Source organism: Panthera leo, chromosome B1 (assembly GCF_018350215.1).
Source record: "Panthera leo isolate Ple1 chromosome B1, P.leo_Ple1_pat1.1, whole genome shotgun sequence".
NCBI lineage: Eukaryota > Metazoa > Chordata > Mammalia > Carnivora > Felidae > Panthera > Panthera leo.
The window spans coordinates 6,383,973-6,405,201 of NC_056682.1; the positions used below are offsets into that span (position 1 = coordinate 6,383,973).

A 21,229-nucleotide genomic window follows, 5' to 3' on the forward strand; every position below is an offset into this window, starting at 1 on the left:
TGTGTCTCCCTCTGTCTCTGCCCCTCCCCCACTCACACTGTGTGTGTGTGTGTGTGTGTGTGTGTGTGTGTGTGTGTCTGTCAAAATACACATCATAAAAAAAATTTTTAAAAAATTGGCATTTAGTGATTCCACAGGTAAGTTACATGCACAGGAAACCCCTAGGCTGGTGGGTAGGACAAGAGCAACGGTGCACCATGGTCAAGAGCGTGGGGCTGAGCCCGGCGAGGCTGAGTCTCAGCTCCTGAGTGTGACTCTGGGCACTTTCCGTCACTCCTCTGACCCGGTGTGGACGGCGCTCTTACCCGCTGGAGAACCAAGTGGACAGCTGTGTCAGTGTTGGTCCTGGGCAGTGCGCCGGGCGCCCCTAGAAGCTCCGGTGGGTTAGACACAGTGCTCCTTACTGTCGTCTTCCTGTGCCTCAGGTGGACATTGGATGTCCAGGAGCAGATTCCTTAGAGTCAGGTCTGGGACGTAGACCCTAGAGCAAGGACTGGGCACTGTGTTCGTGGGGGCAGATCTGAGGTGGAGGCCGGACTTAGCACGCTTGTAACAGGTGCCAGCTGGTTTTGCCAGCACCAGAGATAAATACCAACAAACAGCCCTGGGGCCCGGAGCTCACTCCCAGCCGGAACGTTCCAGGGCCCGTCTGGGATTCTGCCAGGCCCTTCCCCGGGAGCTGGGCTGCAGTCGGGAGAATGCAGCGGCCGAGAGCTCAGCACCTGCCAGTGAGAGGGAGTGAAGGAGAAGGGGCCGCTTTCTCTGCCCTGAATTGTTTCTGGCAACATACCCTTCAAGTCAGTCCTACCTTTCTAGCCTCTGACTCTACTCTGCTATTTCTGAACTCACTGCTTTCTTCAGTGTCCCTCAGTGGACCCACATCACCACCCCACAAGGTGGGTGCCCACCACTGCATTCATCTGTCTCTTTGGAAGAAATGTGAGCTCCTTGGAGGCAAAGTTCTGAGCCTTTTGGTCGTTCTTCCCCTGGAGCTTTGCACAGAGCTTTACACATAGTCAGTGTTTGTCATGCTGCTGAATAAACAGCCACATTTCCAGGTGATTCTCCAGCCAACATTAGCTTAGCACATCTGCAAGTGGAAAATGGCACCGAAGTCCCCCACAGCGAAATGAGAATGTCCTCAAGGGCACAGAGTTTGCAGAGGGGCAGGAAGGAGGGGATACAAAAGCCGTCGATCAGAGCGCCTTCTTGGAGACTTGGCGTCCTCCCGGGAAGATGGTGGCAGTTCCCATGCTAGACTGGGGGGTCAGGATCTGGAGAGGGTGTCTGTACAAGACTGGGAAGTGGCACAGGAGTGACCCTTTCAGAATCCCTGACAGGCAGGCGTTCTTGAAGGGAATGGAGGAGCCAGAAAGTAGGAGACCCGGCAGAAGCCCCCAGAACCAGAGACAGAGCTCGATGCCCAGCCTCAGATCCCAAGGAGAGAGGAAAGGAGGCCAGTCCCCCAACCTTGAGGCGCCCTCAGGTCAGTGGTGGGTACTGTTAACCAGGCCCCCTTCCCCACAACACCTGCGCATCAGAGAGCATCCCAGCAAAGAAGGGAGTGAATTGGAGGATAAATGCCCCCAAGAGAGAAACTCGGAGGTTGGTTCTCTTACCGAGTTCAAGCAGGGCTTTCTTCCCCAACTGTCAGGAATGTCTTTGAAAGGTGATTGCTGCTGTTTGCCCCCAGTGACCCTGTCTCTGCTACTGTTCTCTCCTAAAGCACATGCATCTGTGCCCGTGTTTTGTTTTAAGTTTATTTATTTCGAGAGAGACAGTGCGACTGGGGGAGGAACATAGAGGGAGGGGGAGAATCCCAAGCAGGCTCTGCACTGTCAGCACTGAGCCCGACGTGGGGGGCTGGAACTCACGAAACCATGAGATCATGACCTGAGCTGAAATCAAGAGTCGGTGGGGCGCCTGGGTGGCTCAGTCCGACTTTAGCTCAGGTCATGATCTCACGGTTCGTGGGTTCGAGCCCCCTGTCAGGCTCTGTGCTGACAGCTCAGAGCCTGGAGCCTGCTTTAGATTTTGTGTCTCCCTCTCTTTCTGCCCCTCCCCTGTACATGCTCTGTCTCTACAAAATAAATAAACATTAAAAAAAAAAAAAGGGGGCATCTATGTGGCTAAGTCGGTTGAGCATCCGACTTCAGCTCAGGTCATGATCTCACAGCTTGTGAGTTCGAGCCCCGCGTCGGGCTCCGTGCTGACAGCTCAGAGCCTGGAGCCTGCTTCAGAGTCTGTGTCTCTCTCTCTCCCTCTGCCCCGCCCCCACTCATGCTCTGTCTCTTTCTCAAAATTAAATAAACCTTTAAAAAACAAGTTGGATGCTTCACTGACCGAGCCACGCAGGCGCCCCTGTGCCGTGTTTAAGTGGCAGGTCTGCACGTGGCTTCAGCACAGGAGCTGGAAGGACACGTGCTTCTATTTTGCTGCTGCAGTGCCTCCCTTAGAGAAGGGGCATGCTCAAGGTGGGGTTTCTTCTGCCTGTTGTAACTGAAAAAAATTCCTAGTGGGAACCTGAAAAGGATTCTCATCAGCCTGAGATGAGATTGGAGAAGCCTCGTAGCTCCCAGAATTGATCAATTCTTACCGCAGCCACGCGAGAATGGCAGGATTCCTGTGGGTGCATTTCAGACTTTGACTTTGCAAAATACAGTGCTTTTAAATTACGAGAAAAGGAGCTTTGGCCCTTACTGGAACTCCGCAGTAAAGTGCACGCACACGCGCATCCACGGGTGAGCTCTCCCACGCACACGCGAGCAGCCAGCAAGTGGTGCGAACGTCCTGATCGCTTGGGACTCAAACATGTGCTTTAAAAAGCATTAAACCTGTTTAGATGATACTTCTGAGAGCGAATATATGGCTTTTAAAAGTCTTGCTGAAAGTGGACATTCAGAGAGCTCCTGGGAAGTGAGAATATTCCTTTCAACTCAGGCCTGCACAGTCAGAAATAGGAACGCCTCTTCTAATCTCAGGATCTTGAAAAGAAACCTTGATGTTGTTACGTGATTACCTAAAGGAATGCCTTCCTCTCCAGCCCGGAAGGATATTTTTAAGAGAATGTTAAACTTGTGACAGGAATTATTGATACCTGTGGAATTTTTTTTTTTTTTTCAAGTGACTCAGGCTTGCTTTAAGTCATTACCTAGGAATTAGTCTGGGACTGAGTGACGCCAGTCCCCAAACTGTTTAAAGTAGAGCACAACTCAGCGAAAGAATGAAAAAACGGGGATGTTCTTTTGTGAATTATTCTTATCGTGATGAATGATGCATGTTTTCCTGTCCACTTTAATTAGAATGTTTCTACATTTGCCAAAGAAAATGTTGGAATGGAGACAAAACCCTGAAATTATAGGAACAGGGCTTGATGTAATAGCTTATTTGTAAAGGAAACACAACTTGTTTGGTATTTTATTGAAACAGGAAGTTCAGAACCTCCGTGCACACAAGTACAACAAATTCTCAGGTGCTAGTTGAGTCATGTGTTGTTGGAAATGGTCTCCTGGTAGTTTTCCCCTGGATTTACTTTTTATCTTTTCTTTTTTTCTTTTCTTTTCTTTTTTCTTTGTTTTTTTTTTTTTTTTTTTTTTTTTTTTTTTTAAGCAGTGAGGGTAGATAGGGGTAGGAAGTTACATAGAGATTCAGTTAGAGATTGTGCACTTTAAAAAAAATATATCAGCTACCCAGATTAATTAAAGCAGAGGGGAAATTTGCTCCTTATCCATTTTACATATGTGTGTGTGCATAAATACCCCCCCCCACACACACACACAGGTGTATTTTTGTATAAGAGAAACCAAAGAGAAACAATCATTCACATCAGTGCTACAGCTTTTTCTAAAGTACTCTTGAGGGGAATGGATTTGAGATTAATAAAGATGAAAAGCATTGTGGATTTATGTTCTGTTTGCTGCTAAGTGTCCGATAAAGTAAATGTTTCACAGCAGAAGCTAGGTAACAGTTTGATTCCTGCTGTAGACATAACGGATTTTATTGCTCTTTACAGATATTTTTTTAAATTTTTTTTTTTTTTACAAATTCAAGCTTTGTGGCAATTCTGCGTCAAACTGCTCTGTTGGCACCATTTTTCCCAAAAGCATTTGCTCACTTAATGTTTCCGTGTCACGTTTTGTTAACTTTTGCCATATTTCAAACTTTGTCATCATTATGGTATTTGTTCGGGTGTTGTGTGATCAGTGATTACAACTTGCTGAAGGCTCAGATGGTGGTTAGCGTTTTTTAGCAACAGTAGTTTTTAATTAAGGCATATACATTGTTTTAGACATGATGCTATTGCACACTTACTAGACTACACTATAATATAAGCACAACTTTTATAGGTACCGGGAAACCAAAAGGTTCGTTTAACCTGCTTTATTGTGGTAGTCACTTACTGCGGTGCTCTGGAACCAAACGTGCAATATCTCAGGTGCACGTGGACCAACACCTGATGGGAGTGACGAGCTGAGCTGGTCTACTGAAGAAACCTCTAGGTTTGGATTTCCCATCCCTTTATGGAAGGATGGGCCAGGGTGCTCTTTTCAAATATGCGCAAACTGCAGCCACCATGTCAGGAGTTCAGTGTTTATAAACATTTTTTAAATATCTTTTTTAATGTTTATTTTTTGAGGGGGGGAGGGAAGCAAGCTGGGGAGGGGCAGAGAGAGAGGGAGAAAGGAGTCCCAGGCAGCCTCCGTGTACTGACAGCACAGAGCCCGACACAGGGCTCGAACTCACGACCTGAGCCAAAACCAAGAGTCGGATGCTTAACTGACTGAGCCGCCCGGGCACCCCAAGAGTTTCACTATTTTGAAAACTCACCAGGTACACTAACAGGCCAGGTGCCACTTCTCATAGAGCTTAGTAAGGAGCTAGGAAAGGGCCTCGGGAGAGTGCTTGGGGAATCAGGGTCCCCGCCAGTGATCCCCAATCCTCTCTCTCTTGGGGGACCCTGGTCTGGCAGTCTCACCCCTCCGGTAAGTCAGCGTGGTTGCACATGCCCTGTCCACTGAAAGGCACGTCAGAAAGATGCTGGGAGACAGTGCGACAGGAGGCTTTGAAAAGGGGCAGATGTTAACCAAGTAGTGTTTCTACAAGAAGCAGCAGTTCCTCTTGCTTTCTGTTTTCTACGTCAAGACTTTTTTTTTTTTTTAAAGCAGTTTTAGGTACAGCGCACAACTGGGGGATGGGTACAGAGAATCCCCATATATCCTTTGCTCCCGCATGGGCACAGCCTCCCCCACTGCCCGCATCCCCCACCAGAGTGGGACATCGATTATGACGTCATCATCACCCAGAGTCCTCCGTTCACGTTGGGGCTCACTCTTTGTGTTGGCCATTCTGTGGGCTTGGACAAACGTATAACGTCCTGTTTCCACCCTGCAGTTTCACGCACAGTAGCGTCTCTGCTCTGAAAATCCTCCGTGCTCCGCCTGTTCCTCCTCCCCCATCCACCCCCTGGAGGCCACCGATTTTTCACTATCTCCACATTTTTGCCTTTTCCAGAATCATCCAGCATGTAGCCTCTTCAGACTGGCTTCTTGCACTTAGGAGTAAATACGTTTAAGGTTCCTCCATATCTTCTCATGGCTCGATAGATCATCCCTTTTCAGTGCGCAATACTGTCCCATTGTGTGGACGAACCACATCCATTCTCGAGCTGCAGGGCATCTTTGTGGCTGTCGAGCTTTAGCAATGGTGAATGAAGCTGCTGTAAGCATCTGTGTAGATGAGTTACGTGGACGTGAGTTTTCAAGTCCCTGGGGTAAATACCGAAGAGCCAGATTGCCGGATGATATGGTAAGACTGTCGAGTTTTATAAGAAACCGTCAAACTGCTTCCCAAGGTGGCTGTGCCAGTCTGCATGCCCTCCAGCAATGGAGGCAAGTTCCTGTCCCTCGACACCCTTGTCACCATTCACTGGTGCCAGTGTCTGGATTTCGCTCATCCTAAGAAATGAGTTGTGGTATCTCGTTGTTTTAATTCGCATTTCCCTGATGACACACGATGCAGGCGGGCAGGGAGCGTCTTTCCATAGGTTTTTGTTTTGTTTTGTTTTTGCCAGCTGTGCCCCTTGGTGAGGCATCAGTGAAGGTGTGTGGTCCACTTTGTGATCGATGCAGACCCTCTTTTTCCAAGTTTACCGTCCTGCCACATGGTGACCTCCCAGCATTGGGAGGACAGCCCTCTGCCGACATCACCCCTGGGGCTCAGTTAGCATGCCCCACTCAGCGCTCTCATGGAGCTGGACCTCCAGCGTGCCTCCCTCCAAGAGGAGGGTCTAGGCTTCTAATGTCATACCTCTAGTTTTCAGACTCACTCAAGACTATAATTGTGATAAGGCCAAAACTTTATAGCTCTATATCGAAATACTTCTTTGTGGGGCGCCTGGGTGGCTCAGTCGGTTAAGTGTCCGACTTCGGCTCAGGTCATGATCTTGCGGTCCGCGAGTTCGAGTCCCGCGTCAGGCTCTGTGCTGACAGCTCAGAGCCAGGAGCCTGTTTCAGATTCTGTGTCTCCCTCTCTCTGACTGTCCCCCGTTCATGCTCTGTCTCTCTGTGTCTCAAAATAAATAAACGTTAAAAAAAAATTTTTTTAAAGAAATACTTCTCTGTAGTTAGGTTTTCCCTTTTTCTCATCGACTAACACTGGACAAAACAATATTGCTAGGGAATCAAAGAATTGAAATTCTTTGAGTATGTATAAGTGCAGGCTTGCTTGTTTTTGTAAAAAAAAAAATTTAAGTTTATTGATTTATTTTGAGAGAGACGGTGCCAACAGGGGAGGGGCAGAGAGAGAAAGAGGAAGGGAGAGGGAGAGAAAGAGAATCCCAAGTAGGCTCTGCACTGTCAGAAAACACAGGTCTCCTCACACTGCATTCTGCCTTGAAATTTCCAGTGACTCCCCTTTGCCTGTAAGATCAGGCTCAAACTCCGCAGCAAGGCATTAAACCTTTCACAAAGCCTGCTGTCAGCTCCACGGCGGCCCTGGTGCTGACCATGCTCAGGCTGCCCATCGGCCTGAAACCAAGTGTTTGTGCCAGGCCTCAGCCTTGTGATCACAGATTCACCCTGCCTCTCCATTACACCCAACACCCAACACACACACACACACACACACACACACACACACACACACACACCATTTTCTTAATTCTAAGCACAGGTGTTTCTGATACTCTGCAGACCTTCCAGGAAAAATTCATTTCACCCTCTTTTATGGTTTTACAGTATTGTTTTTAGATCACCATCATAAATGCTATAGCATGTAAAACGATGATGTAATGTAGTTTAATTGTTTATGTATGCATCTTCTGCTAGATTATGGGCTCCTTGAAGGCAAGGTCCACATTTTTGTCCTCATTTGTTTTAATCCCCTGCATCATACATTGAAGACACCCAATAATATCTTGAGTTAAAACTGAGTCCAACTGGAAGGAGGGCACAAGGTACTAAATGCTGTACGGACAGAGGTTTCCTTGAGCAAAAGATTTGACAGGAGTTGGGAAGGATAGAAGACCATCAGGGGCCAGACGGTAGAGCCCTTAAGACCAAACTAATGTCGTTATACTTTGTCCAGCAGGGTTTGGAGCCAGAGAGGGATGTGGTCTCCAGTTTTGTGAGGGTTTCCTGGTAGATGAGGTTGGGTCTCAGGGTCCTCGTGGGAGGGGGCCAGGGTGTCATTGGGACAAGCAGAGCTGGATGAGCCCTGTGGGGTGGGGAAGAAGCTGGCCTGAGGCACCCTGAGGAGAACCTGGAGCCAGAGCGGAGGCCTGGGAGGGAGGGTAAGGCAGGGTGGCCAGGCTGTGCTCTCCTGCTCCCAGAGAACCCCAAGTGGGAAGGCTTCCTTGCCTGGTCCACTTCCTTTCCTTGATATGCAGCAAACTCCTGGTCAGCCTTTGTTGTGGGCTGGCTTCGTTTGTCCCTTTCCTTGTTGTTTACAGCCTCCAGGTATTTGTAGACAGATCTTATCTCCCTTCCCTCTTAGTCACCTCTTGGCCCAACTCTGCATATTTACTCTTTTAAACTCTGCTCCTGGGTCTGACCTCTTGCCACTTGCTGAAGGATATTTGTTTTGTATTTTTGGATTTCATTCTGCTTTGATTATTTTAAGAGATGTGGTAAACTAAAAATGGCCCGGCAAGTATGGTCTTGAAATAGAAAAAATAGATTATTTATTTATATATGTTACATGTATATAATATGTGTGTATGTGAGTGTGCATAGTGAGTGTATTAGTATATAGTGTGTGTGTGTGTTAGCACATCATGTATTTCTGTGTGTTAGCACATCGTGTGTGTGAGTGTGTTAGCATATCGTGTGTATGTGTTAGCATATTTTTTCTGTGTGTGTTAGCACATCGTGTGTGAATGTGCTAGTACATCGTATGGGTGAGTGTGTTATAAACCCAAGGCATCAGCCCCCTATCTTTGCTCTCACCATTGTTCTCCCCAGCCATTAGTCTGCAGCCTGTATTCTTCAAGTTTCTCCAGGAATAAATCTACCCTAAATTTTTCTTTTTTTAAAAAGGAAGAAAGGAGGGATGAGAAAGCAGAAAGTGATAAAGTGCCTGGTTGTCCTTCAGCACACATCCATTTCCGTCTGGTCATAGAGGGTAGGAATGTGGTTGTTTTCACCGTTCCGTTGTTATGTTTAGTTATCTAAAGGGCCACTTCTATTTTGTCTTCAGTTTTCTCACTTTTCATCCTTTTGCTTTTCCGTTTTATCCTCCTCTTGCCCGTCTTGTGCCTCATCTCTAGTGAGCTTTCCCCCCCTTGCCCTCTGTCAAAAAATACTGGTTGATGACACTTGTAGGAAGAAATCTTCACGACCTTGGCGCAGGTCACAAATGCACAAGCACTGACAGTGAGTGGAAATTGGTAGGTTGGACTTTATAATAATGAACAGTTATGTTTTTTGAAAGATACCATTAAGAAAATGAAAAGGCAAGCCCTAGAAAGGGGAGAAAATATTCAGCCTCCGTGTATTTGAAAGGGAACCCGTTTTCAAAATACGTAAAGAATTCTTACAACCTAATCGGACTCCTTTGAAAATGCGCAAGACATAAGAACAGAACGTCACCAAACGGGTGAGGTGAGTGAACGCCACAGATGCAAAAGAAAAGATGCTGAACATCATGAGTCATCAGGGAAATGCAAATTGGAACTGCAGTGAGATAGGGCTGTGCACCCACTCTGACCAAATTGATGCCAAAATTAAAATGCTGAGTTAGGGCAAGGACACAGAGCAACCAGAACTCCCCCTTCACTGACGGGAGTCTAAGTGGCACAGACACTCTAGAGAATTGTCTGGTAATTTCTTTTTAACGTTTACCGTATACTTACCAAATGAGCCAACAATTCCACGTAGAGGTATTTACCCAAGAAAAGTGGCAGCATCAGTCGACTAGAGAACTTACACACAAGTGTTCATAGCAGACTCAGTCATCATATCTGGTGGGTGGACAAAGCCACATGCCCATCTACAGGTGAAAGGGTGAAAAGTTGGTCTATTCATTCAATAATGCAACAGTAAATACAGCAAAAAGCAACAGACTGCTTATACACTCAGCAACATAGCTGAATCTCAAACACATCACGTGGAGCAAAAGAAGTCAGATCCGAAAGAGCAATGATATATTATTCCCTTTATGTGAACTTCAAGGGCAGGTGAAGCCAGTCTACAGAAAGTAACAGAGAGCAGATCGGCAGTGGTTGAGAGGCAGGGACCATAACTCAATGCAAACAGACAGGAATGAACCTTCCGGGGGAGGCGGGGGCAGATGGAAATACTCTAAATACTCTAATCTTGATTGAGGTGTGAGTAAATGGGTTGTGCATGTTGCCACAATCATCTAACCTTGGACCTTTAAAATGGGTACATATACAGTTTATAAATTATACCTCAGTGAAGTTGATTTTAAGGTTAAACGTAAAAGAATAAGCACATACCAATGTCTAGAAAATGAGACCATGGCTTGTTTATGCATTTATGTGAATTTTGGCCCGTGTGTGCCCGCCCCCCCCCCCCAACCCTGGCAGTATTTGCGTTTTCAGATAAAGTGAGTATTAACAGCATCAGCCAAGAGGTATGGAGTGGGAATCTGGGCATGGGAAGCATTGTCTCCACCCTCAAATGCATGAACGATAGGCTGCATTAAGTTCCAAGAGGTCTAAGCTGAGATTTACTCAGTAACGGACTCTGAAGCCATCACTGCTCGGGATCATTCACCTTATTGCGCCTCACAAATACTGCATCTTGCAAATTGTAGGTGTGTGGCAACCAAGCTGGAGGCAAGTCTGTCAGCACCATATTCCAGCAGCATTTATTTGCTCGCTTCGTGTTTCTGTGCCACATTTTGGGTAATTCCCGTGATATTTCACACTTTTTCCATTATTGTCATGTTTTTATGGTGATCTGTGATCAGTGATCTTTGCTGTCACTACTGTAATTGTTTTGGGGGCCCACGAACCACGCCCACGTAAGGCGGTGAACTTGATAAATGTGTGTGTTCTGACTGCTCCACCCACCAGCAGCGCCCCTGTCTCTCTCCCTCTCCTCAGGCCTCCCTGTTCCCTGAGACACAACAGTATTGAAATTACGTCAGTCAGTAACCCTACAGTGACCTCTAAACGGCCACGTGAAGGGAAGAGTTACACATCTCTCCCTTTAAATCAAAACCTAGAAATGATTAAGCTTAGTGAGGGAAGCATGTCAAAAGCTGAGATAGGCTGTAAGCTAGGTCTCTTGTGCCAAACAGTTAACCAAGTTGTGAATACAAAGGAAAAGTTCTTGAAGGAAATTAAAGGGCTACTCCAGTGAGCACATGCATGATAAGAAAGGGAAACAGCCTTATTGCCAACATGGAGAAAGTCTGAGTGGTCTGGATAAAAGATCAAACCAGCCACAACATGCCCTTAAGCCAAAGCCTAATCCGAGCAAGGCCCGAACTCTCTGTAACGCTACGAAGGTTGAGAGAGGGGAGGCAGCTGCAGAAGAAAAGTTTAAGGCCAGCAGAGGTTTGTCGGTGAGGAATTAAGGAGAGAAGCCGTCTCTGTAGCATAAAAGCTCAAGGCGAAGCAGCAAGTGCTGATGCAGAAGCTGCGGCAGGTTCTCCAGAAGATCCAGCGGAGATAATTCGTGACGGTGGCTACGCCAAACGACAGATTTTCAGAGTCGGTGAAACAGCCTTCTGTTAGAACAAGATGCTACAGAGCTTTCCCCGCCAGAGAGAAGTCAATGCCTGGCTTCAGGGCTTCCAAGGAAGACTGACGCTCCTGTCAGGGGCTAACGCAGCTGGTGCCTTAAGTGCAAGCCGATGCCCACGTACCGTTCTGAAAACCCGCGGGCCCTTCAGAATTGGGCTACATCTACTCTGCCTGTGCTCTACCTGCCTGTGCTCTGCCTGGTCACCCAAGAGCTCTGATGGAGGCGCACGATGAGACGAATGCGGTTTTCACGCCCGTTAACACAGCATCCATTCCGCAGCCCGTGGATCAAGGAATCATTTCAACTTTCACATCTTACTATCGAAGAAATGCATTTCACAAGGCTATAGATGCCACAGATGGTGATTCCTCTCATGGATCTGGCCAAAGTAACCTGAAGACCTTCCAGATCGGACTCACCATTCTAGATGCCATTAAGAACATCCCTGACTCATGGGAAGAGGCCAAAATATCAGCATAAATAGGAGTCTGGAACAAGTGGACTCCAACCCTCATGGGTGACGCTGAGGGAGTCAAGACTTCATGGGGAAGTAGAGGCAAGATGTGGTGGAAGGAGCCAGAGAACGAGAGTCAGACGTAGAACCGAAGATGGGACTGAATCACTGTGCTTGCATGACTAAATGTGAACAAATGAAGAGTTGCTTCACGTGGATGAAGAAAGAAAGGGGTTTCCTGAGATGGAATCTAGTCCTGGTGAAAATGATGTGAAGATTGTTGAAATGACAACAAAGGATTTAGAACACGACATAAACTGAGTTGAGAAAGCAGCGTCAGGCTTTGTGAGGATGGGCTCCAAGGCTGAAAGAAGTTCTACTGTGGGCAAAAAGCTATCACTGGTCATCTGTTTAGTTTCTTAAATTATCATATGAGTGAAACCATGTGGTATTTACCTTTCTCTGGCTGATTTAACTTAGCATAATCCTCTCTAGATCCTCCATGCATTCTTTTTTATGGCTGAATAATATTCCTTTATAGTAGTATTCTGAAATGGGTGAAGGGGATTAAAAGTACTCTTATCATGATGAGCACGGAGTACTGTATGGAGTTGTTGAATCACTATATTGTGCGCCTGAAACTAACATAACACTGTATGTCAACTCCACTGGAATTAAAATAAAAATCTTCTTAAATGCTATCAAACCACACCACCTGCTACAGAAAAATCGTTCATGCAAGGACTCGTCGATCCATGTGGCAAACTTCCTTGTTGTCTTATTTTAAGAAACTGCCACAGCCACCCCGGCCTTCAGCTGACACCGCCCTGCTCAGCGAGCAACCATCAACACTGAGGCAAGACCCTCCACCAGCCAAACGATTACAACTTGCTGAAAACTCAGATGATGTTTAGCATTTTTTAATAATAAAGTATTTTTTAATTAAGGTATATACTTGTTTTTTTAGACATACAAGGAATGGACTACAGTATGGTTGTTAACGTAACTTTCATACGTACTAGAAAAGCAGAAAATTCACGTGATTCACTTTGTTGCAAGATTTGCTTCACTGTGGCCATCTGGCACCACACCAGCAGCATTTGGGAGGTGTGTCTGGATTCTCAATGCGGCGATACTCTGCCACCGTGAAAAGTACGTCGACAGAGGTATTTGGTGTCCATGAAAACAGATGTGCTCTTTGATAACGCTTGATTTGCATGTCAGTGTTTAAAAATAATTTGGCCGAAATATTGAACACTTACAGGATTACAAACTAGTACTCAATTAAGATTTTTTTTTTTTTTTAAGTTTGGGAACTTTTTCTCTTATTTGCCGTGTCTCATTTGTGAGGCCCTAAGGTATTTGTCTCGTTTGGTGCTCACACCATTTCTAGCGGGTAGGAAGCAAGCTTTGTTGGAAAATTTGTCTCGTTGAGGGGCTGGGAGAGGCTGGTCCTCGGACCCCACGCCTCTTAGTCGTCCTCACTGCCGGCCACCACAGCAGCAGATGGAGTGGCTGTCAGACCTTGCATCGCTCCTGCGTCCGCCTTCCCATGGGCAGTCCTGCCACAGGGCCGGAGGATGTATTCACCCACAGCCAACAGAAGGGCCGGCCTTTGAAAGAAACGTAGAAACTGTACTCTTCAAATCCGGTTTCTGTGTTGGACTCCAGTACCCCAATGATGAATTAAGAAAACCTCAACTAGAACAACAGACACACACACACTCACACACACACACTCCTTAATAAACCTCCAGGACTACCTGATTGGATGGGGTAAATACAGTAGAATGATCCAGTGAATGTCTGAATTCTCCAGCATATTTTTGTAATATGGACCAAGTTTCTTCAAATCATAAAGTTAAGTACAATGGAAGCTTTTGAAATTAGCTGGGTTGGGGGGAGGGTTGGGAGATCGAGTTGCTAAGTAAAAAGGAGTAAGAGCAAAGAAGTTGATCAGAAGGGACCATCAGATCAAAAATGGTCATCTGTTTAGATGGGGCGCCTGGGTGGGGCCTGGGGCTCCTGGGTGACTCAGTCAGTTGGGCATCTGACTTCGGCTCAGGTCTTGATCTCACAGTTCATGAGTTCGAGCCCCTCATCAGGCTCTGTGCTGACAGCTCAGAGCCTGGAGCCTGCTTCAGATTCTGTGTCTCCCTCTGTCTCTCAAAAAATAAATAAACATTTAAAAAGTCCACATGGAAAGAAGTTTAGGAAGTTACATAGTCCCTTTGTTTTATAGGCTAAGAACTTGTATGTAGAGAAGTGGTCCCACTAACAACTGTCCTTCTGTTACTTCATAGAGAATCTGTTCCTCCTTTTTCATCCTTGTGTCTCCCCTGTAAGGTGTGCAGGGTGGGATGAAGTCTCCAGGATCACGACCTCACAGCCAGCTGGGAGTGCAGAACCAGAAGGAACCCAGGCCTCCTGGCACACAGGCCCTCTTCTTGCCAGGCCCCTGAAGTCTAGAACGTTTTTATCTCTTCTCCCAAATGTTGACATCCAAATAGATTTTCTCCTCCCTAAGAGTTTGTCAGTGGCCCTGTTTCTCCTCCCTCCCTGTGCGCCTACTCCCTGGGGACTCTGTATTCATTGAAAAAGAACGTATTTCACCCAAGGGTAAGTGTTTTGTGAAACTTAAGAGCAGGGAGTCCCTGGCCTTTCCCTGTGACGCATTCCCAGAAACCACAGTCAAAGGCGGATCGTCAGGAAAATGTTATGGCTGGGGTTGCCATTCTGACCAGACTCGGCAGCAAATAAATCATAGATACGAACAAGGACATGCCCTTAAACTGAGACGTCATGCTACAAACTGTTGTTTCCTCTAAAATAATCCTAACGCCGAGCAGCCAGACTGTGTGCTAATTTGTGGACGGAGCTGTGTGCCTCCGGGATGAGTCTCTTGGAAGGGCTGGGGGTTGGTGCTACTGGTCTGCATCTTCATTCAAAGGATATAAAGAAATCAAATCTCTTTTTTAAGCATTGGGAATTAAAGAAATTGTGTTTGTTGAATAAGGGAATAATTTGCTGTTTAAAAAAATAATAAATTCTGATTGGTAAATTTTGTTTTAATCGAAAAAATTCATAAACAAGATTTGAAACATTTGGTTAGTTCAGTGGCTCCCATAGACTGCCAACAAATTGCTAAGTCCAGAAGTATTATCAGTTTCTGGAGAGTGCCTTTTTTTCCCCTCATACTTTGAAGAATATGTGTGGTTATAAGTATAAGGAAAAATAAATCTTTGAAAGCTTGACATGATAAAGTTGTTTCATTTACTTGTATAGATTGAAATATCTAAATCATGTAGGAACCCTCAAAGAAGGGCGGGGGGCAAGTTGTAAGTAATCAAATACAAGCCACCCAAACTAGAAAATTCACAGTAGTAGATTATGAAGTGGCCTAAAAGTAAAACTCAAGATAGGTCATTTTACAAATCTTGACCCAGAATATGGCTTTGAACGAACGCTTCTTTAAAAGCCCGGTCTGCGTAAGGTGTCCTGGTCGTCTGCCTTGCAAAGAGAACCGTGTCCTACTTCCAGGGCCTTCCCTGAGTCCCAGAGCCAGTGACTGTCGGCCGAAGGGAGGGCACAGAGGAAATGCCTGTCTCTCTCTTCTTCCTCCGCACTGAACAGTAGTGTGGAACAGAGACACTTCACAGGGAGGAAGATGCCCATGAGAAAACGCGGAGACCAAAAGAAAACAAACAAAGGAGATTGCAACCATGGGAAACTCAGAGTCCATACTGCAAAGCTGGGTCCTGGCCAGGATGCACTTGGCAGTGGAGCAGGGAGGCTGGCAGGCGGCACTCAGGCTTTGGGAGAGGACGGCCAAGCAGGTGGATATCAGTCCCAGAAGGTGAGTGTGGCCGGCACTCACCCCCGGCACGATGAGCCGGAGCCCAAGCAGGACCCAAGTCTGGTGGGGAGTGGAGAACAAGCCAGGAAGGACGGCAGGCCTACAGGCCGAGGTGGGAGGGCAGCTCAGAGCCTTACCCTGACCCCTCCCTACCTGACCAGCCCCAGGCCGTTCCTGCTGGCGGCCCTGGGGCTGAACGTGAGCGGTGGGAGGCAGCGGGAGGAAAGACCGGTTGGCCACCTACAGAGACTGCTCGGAGAATGAGGGAACCTCCGCTGTAAGACACAAAGCTCCTGTTTTCGCAGGGTGGCTCATTTGTTTTGGAATTGAAACTGCATTAGCCAAACTGATTTCCTTTCGTGGTTTATTTCTGCTTTCAAGCTTTTGAAGACTGCGACATTGTGCCATTCTTCTCTGGTAGACGGATCAGTACAAGTCAAACAGCACTCACTTATTACCACACGTGTCTTCTGAACTTGCAGTGTTGGAACAGTACATAGGCCTGTCCCCATGAAACCGGTTTCTATTCAGAGCCTCCTGGAGTATAATTCAGCCCTTCTTGTTCTTTAGAATCACCTGGGGAGATTTTCAAACTCCTGTTTCCCGGGCCACACCTCCTTTAATTAAGTCAGAATTTCTGGGATGGGGGCCCCCAGCGCTGTTTTTTTTTTCACCTCCGCAAGTGGCTGCAGTATGCAGTCCAGATAGAGAACCACTGATAGAGTCCTTTCTCAGCCTAGCTTCCCACTAGAGTCACCTAGGGAGCCTTAGAAACCACTGGTGCTCAGGCCTCATGCCACCCCCACCCCCACCCCACCCCACACAGGCTTAAGTTCTGACTTAATGGGCCCTTGCAACACCATCTTAAAAGCTTCCCAGGCCGTTCTCCTGTGCAGCCAGAACAAGAACCTGTCCTGAGGACACACACCTGCAACTCTGCCCAGTGGCCCTTTCCAAAATTTTGCTTAGAACCCCCCCACCTTTAACTTACACCGTGGCATTGCTCTAGTATTTTTTATAAGTTTGCAATTTTGGGTTTGTTTTGTTTTGTTTTGTTTTGCTTTGTTTTGTTTTGTTTTTGTCACCTACCAGACCATTCCTCAAAGGATCAAATAAAACGTTCTGTAAGACCAAGAAGTTTTCTCAACTTGGGTATTTTATCATGATTTTTGAAAATGAGAATTAAAAGCAGTTGAGGTCCAAGTGTGCCTGGAGGGCAGATGTAGTTCTCGCTAGAACGGGCGGACGCCCCACCAGCACAGACCCCTGAAGAGGGAAGGAACCTACCGTGCTCGAGCTTTGACCTTTTCCTCTCAGTTGTTGAAAACTATGAGGCATGAAATGCAGATTTATGACTTTTGAAAAAAAGTTATTTGTGGATTCCCAAGACGATTATGTTCCCATCCCTTACGTTGCCTTTAAAACTCAAGTGATGCTTTAAAAAAAATTTTAAAAATCTGAGTTTGGCGCACACAGAGTCCTAACGTGGTCGTCCCAGGAGCGTTGGGTGCAAGTGAGGAGAAATGCCTTCTGCCCTCGCCTGAATTATCGTTTGTTACGGCGGACAGATAGCAGGGCTCATCTGCGTGTAAATTTTGGGGAAGCAAAGCCACGGTGATTCCCCTTCGGTGCGTATTATTTCGCTTTTTTACATAAAATGAGAAGCTGAGGAAAATGTCTGAGGAGAGGGAACCGCTTCACAGTGGACAGGCCTTTCCTTTCATCCCTTTTGACAACAACATGGATTTTATTTCTCCTGGGAGTTTCGATACTGAAGAAATGTCACCCATGCTTTGCCAGGCAGCCTGCCAGACGCTTGCTTCACCCGCCCCCTCCTCTGCCCTTACCTTTTTTTTTTTTTTTTTTTTTTGGACAAATTCTTGGGAATCTGTCTTCAGTTTTACTTCCCAAACACTTTGAAACTATAGTGTGAGAGCCAATGCTGTTTATATGTCAGTTCTGTGTCAACTAAGTTACAAAAAATTTAAAAAAAAAAAAACCTAAAACCAGGGTGCCTGAGCAGCTCAGTCGGTTAAGCGTCTGACTCTTGGTTTCAGCTCAGGTCGTGATCTCACGGTTGTTGGGTTCGAGCCCCGCATCATGCTCTGCGCTGGCATCGTGGAGTCTGCTTGGGATTCTCTCTCTCTACCTTTCTCTGCCCCTCCCCCATGCGTGCCATCTCTGTCTCTTTTAAAATAAATAAACCAAAAAAAAAAAAAAAATTTAAAACCAGCGCTGAATGCAGAAACCACGCTCCCGTGTCTGACAACATTCGTTTTTGCATGAGGCTTTTTTCTGCCAAGGACCATAAGAATTCTTGAAATCATTTGCACCATTTTTTACTGATCTTTAAAGTCTTCTTGCTTCAACATGTTCTGGGCTCCCTGTTGTCAGGCCGTTAAAAGTCGCATGCTTCCACTGGCCTTAAATGGATGCAGATGTGTGGGGTTGAGTTGCCTTTGGGTCTCATCCCATCTGTAGGAGCTGGGTGGGGACGGAGGCCACTCTGTCCTGTTCCCAGAGCTCTGACTGGGGAAATCTCAGACATGGGGCCACAGCTGCCTACCATCTAGACCGTTCTCCTCAATTGGCTGATCACGTTGGTCATTGTCTAAGATTCTTGAAGGTATCTAGATCTAGATCGAGATATTTTGTTGTGAGGCGTGTATTTGGTGACAGGACAGCAAGGTGAAAAATGTGGTCCACAGTAGATCTGGGGGGGCCATCTGCATCTCGCACCCAGAGACACTGAGATCTAACAGTCTTACCTAGCGCGAGATCGTGTAGCTACAGGCCGCAGGAGCCAGGACTCCACATGCAGAGTCTTTATAAATTCAGAAGCTCACAGTAGCAAAGAAATCGAGCTTGAATTTGACCTAGAGACATCTAATGAAGTTAGACCTCTCTGAAAGACAAAGGTGGCTCTAGAAGACCTCATTATCTTCAGATACATACTGTCAAAGGAACTGATGGATGTAACACTATTTGCACTTAGAAATTCAGAGGCTGCTAGTCATTCCTGAGTTCTACAGATCATAAATGTTAAGGCCGTATTTTGCACAGCAAAGGGCATAGGCTCTGTGTGAGACAAATGGGGTTGGAATGCTTGGCCCTCCACACCAATATGGCGCCTTGGCCAAATTACTCTGAACCTCAGTTTTATCAGCTGAAAGTCATGGATAATAATGGTCTCTGCCTCACAGGATTTTTGTGATAACTATAATTGGATACTTCATGGAATGTACCTAGAATACTTTAGCAAGTGTGCTGCATGAAATGTTCAGTAATGTTAACAATTATTTAATATCTTAGTCGTTATTTCTAATAGCCGCTGCCTTCCTAATCATGATGAAGGGGACCACTAGCTGTCAAGTGACACAAGCCAAAATCCTCAGAGTCCTACTCTCTGGGACTTTATTTGTGGGGGTGGGGTGGTGACTTTAGACATGGAGATTGGCCCCATGAAAGGAGAGAGTGTCTAGACAAAGGTAATAACATACCAGCAGCTATTTATTTAATAACTCCCTCAAAGCCAGGCATTATGCTTGGCATACATTTTTACTCTTCCAACATTTCTGCTAGGTAGATATCACGATTATTTTCACTTGCAGAAGCTGAGACTTGGGCCGCTTGGGGACTCGTCCCCGGCCACACGTATCCAAAGCAGCAGAGCTGGGATTTAGACCCCGGTTCTTCCTGGAGCCGAGGCCCACTCTGGCTTCACCGTATCCCTTGGCCTCTAGCACAGGCACCGTGGAGACGTGACCCAAGGGTTGTTATACGACTTGGTTAGTGGGGCTTTAGGGTGACCAGGTAGAGGGAGAAATCAAAGGTGTTCCTAAAGTTTCAAGACCAGGTGATTGGGAGAGTAAGAGAAACAGGAACTGGGAGTCAGGTGAAGAAGGAAGATGATGGATATTGCAGATGCACTAGGTTAGATATCCTTGGACTTGTCCAACAGAGGTTGGGATGTGTGGCATGGACCTGAGTTAGTAACTAAGCTGTCACCTGATGGCTAGTCCTGTAGATTCAGCTTCCAGTTGACTATCTCTCTCTGTTTCTCTCTCTCTCTATCTCTCTCTCTCTCTCTCTCTCTCTCTCTCTCACACACACACACACACACACACACACACACACACACGCATGCACACACACACACAAACCAAGATAGTTGCTGCAACAGATATTGATACACATATACCATAGTCCCCCTTTATCTGTGGGGACACATTCCCAAAATCCCTGTGGATGCCTCAAACCACAGATAGAATGGAACCCCATGTACAGTGTGTTTTTTCCTATGCATATGTACCTATGATGACGTTTCATTTATGTATTAGGCACAGTACACAATTAACAACAGTAACTAATAAAAGCAATCACAGCAATATGCTGTAATAGAAGTTACCTGAATGTGGTCTTTCTTCTCTCTCAAAGCATCCTATCACTCACCCATCTTGTGATGCTGTGAGATGATAAAAGCCTAAGAGATAAGATGAAGTGAGGCGGGTGGTGTAGACGTAACATGGCGTTGGGCTACTACTGACCTTCTGGCCATTCACAGAGAGGAGGGTGGTCTGCTGTGGGACTGCGGTTGACCCCAGGCAACCGGAACTGTGGAAAGCAACCCTGTAGGTAGGGGGGTCCGGGGTGGGCTACTGTGCGCATGCATAGGTACAGCCCCCAGTCAGGTAGACAGTACCTGAGGTCTGTCCTCTAAAGATAATGGCCTACACCCATTCACTCACGCATTTGTCGAGAGCCCCCAGCCCCTGGGCCATGTCCCTGTTGTAAATGGTACCAGTGTGGGGAGGACACAGAAGCTGTGTGATCCCAGGGGAAAGACAGGTCCCCAGGGCCCATGGACTGCTCCCACCTCTGGCTCCTTACCCTTCAGCTCTGTGACCTTCGGCAAGTTATTTCCTCTGGAAAACAGGGATAATAATAGTAACTACTCTGCAGAATTTTTATGACTATGAAATAAGTTAGTATTTATCAAACTCTTAGAACTGTGGCTGGCCCCTAAGAAGTGCTAAATGTTTATTAAAAGGATGATAGAGATTCGATTTAGCAGGGGAATAACATGGGCTTCCCTGAAGAGATGACGCGGAACCAAAATCCAGATGATGAGTAGGAGTTAGCTGATGAGCGAGGGACTGACCCGCCATCCAGGCAGAGGGAGCAGCGTGTTTGAAGGCCCTGTGGCCACAATGGAGCAGCAAGGACATTTGAGGCTGGAAGGAGACTGTTGAGTAGAGCAGAGAGGAAGGGGAGGATCACACCCGATTCAGTGGCAGGTAACAGGAGGGGCTGGGTCATGGAAGGTCTTGTAGACCATTTAAGTTTTGTTTTTTCCCTCCGAGCAATGGGAAACTATTAGAGGGTTTTAGGAGGATATGCGTTCTATGTGCTAAGCAAAAGAAGCCAGATACAAATGGGTACGTACCACATGTCTCCATTTCTCTAGTTCAGTAGTTGAACAGAGCTCTGTCACCCATGACCAACCACGCTCAGAATAGTGGCCCTCTCTGGCCGGGGCTGCCGTCCCTGCGGAAGGGAAGGGGAGACCCTCTGGAGTGCTGGAAACGTGCAGGGTCTCGGTGGTGTCTGTGGTTACCCAGGTGTACATATGGGCCATAAACTCAAGAGGAGTATACTAGATGCACTTAGCCGTATGAGGGCACAGGAGCGGACCCCCGGCGGATC

At 46.7% G+C, this 21,229-nt stretch overlaps 1 protein-coding gene across 3 annotated transcripts in view; it reads left to right on the plus strand.

Annotated features, from left to right (window-relative positions):
* The window catches only part of MCPH1 (microcephalin 1), a 269,778-nt gene that overhangs the window by 222,958 nt on the left and 25,591 nt on the right, over positions 1-21,229 (plus strand). Inside the window, exon 13 of one of the 3 annotated variants that reach the window (XM_042934174.1) lies at positions 12,635-13,483. The exons of the other annotated variants lie outside the window; for them this stretch is intronic. Within the exon in view, the coding sequence (XP_042790108.1) occupies positions 12,635-12,673 (39 nt within the window). The 3' untranslated portion in view covers positions 12,674-13,483. Of the gene's footprint in view, positions 1-12,634; positions 13,484-21,229 lie in introns of those variants that run through there. 3 annotated transcript variants of the gene reach the window in all.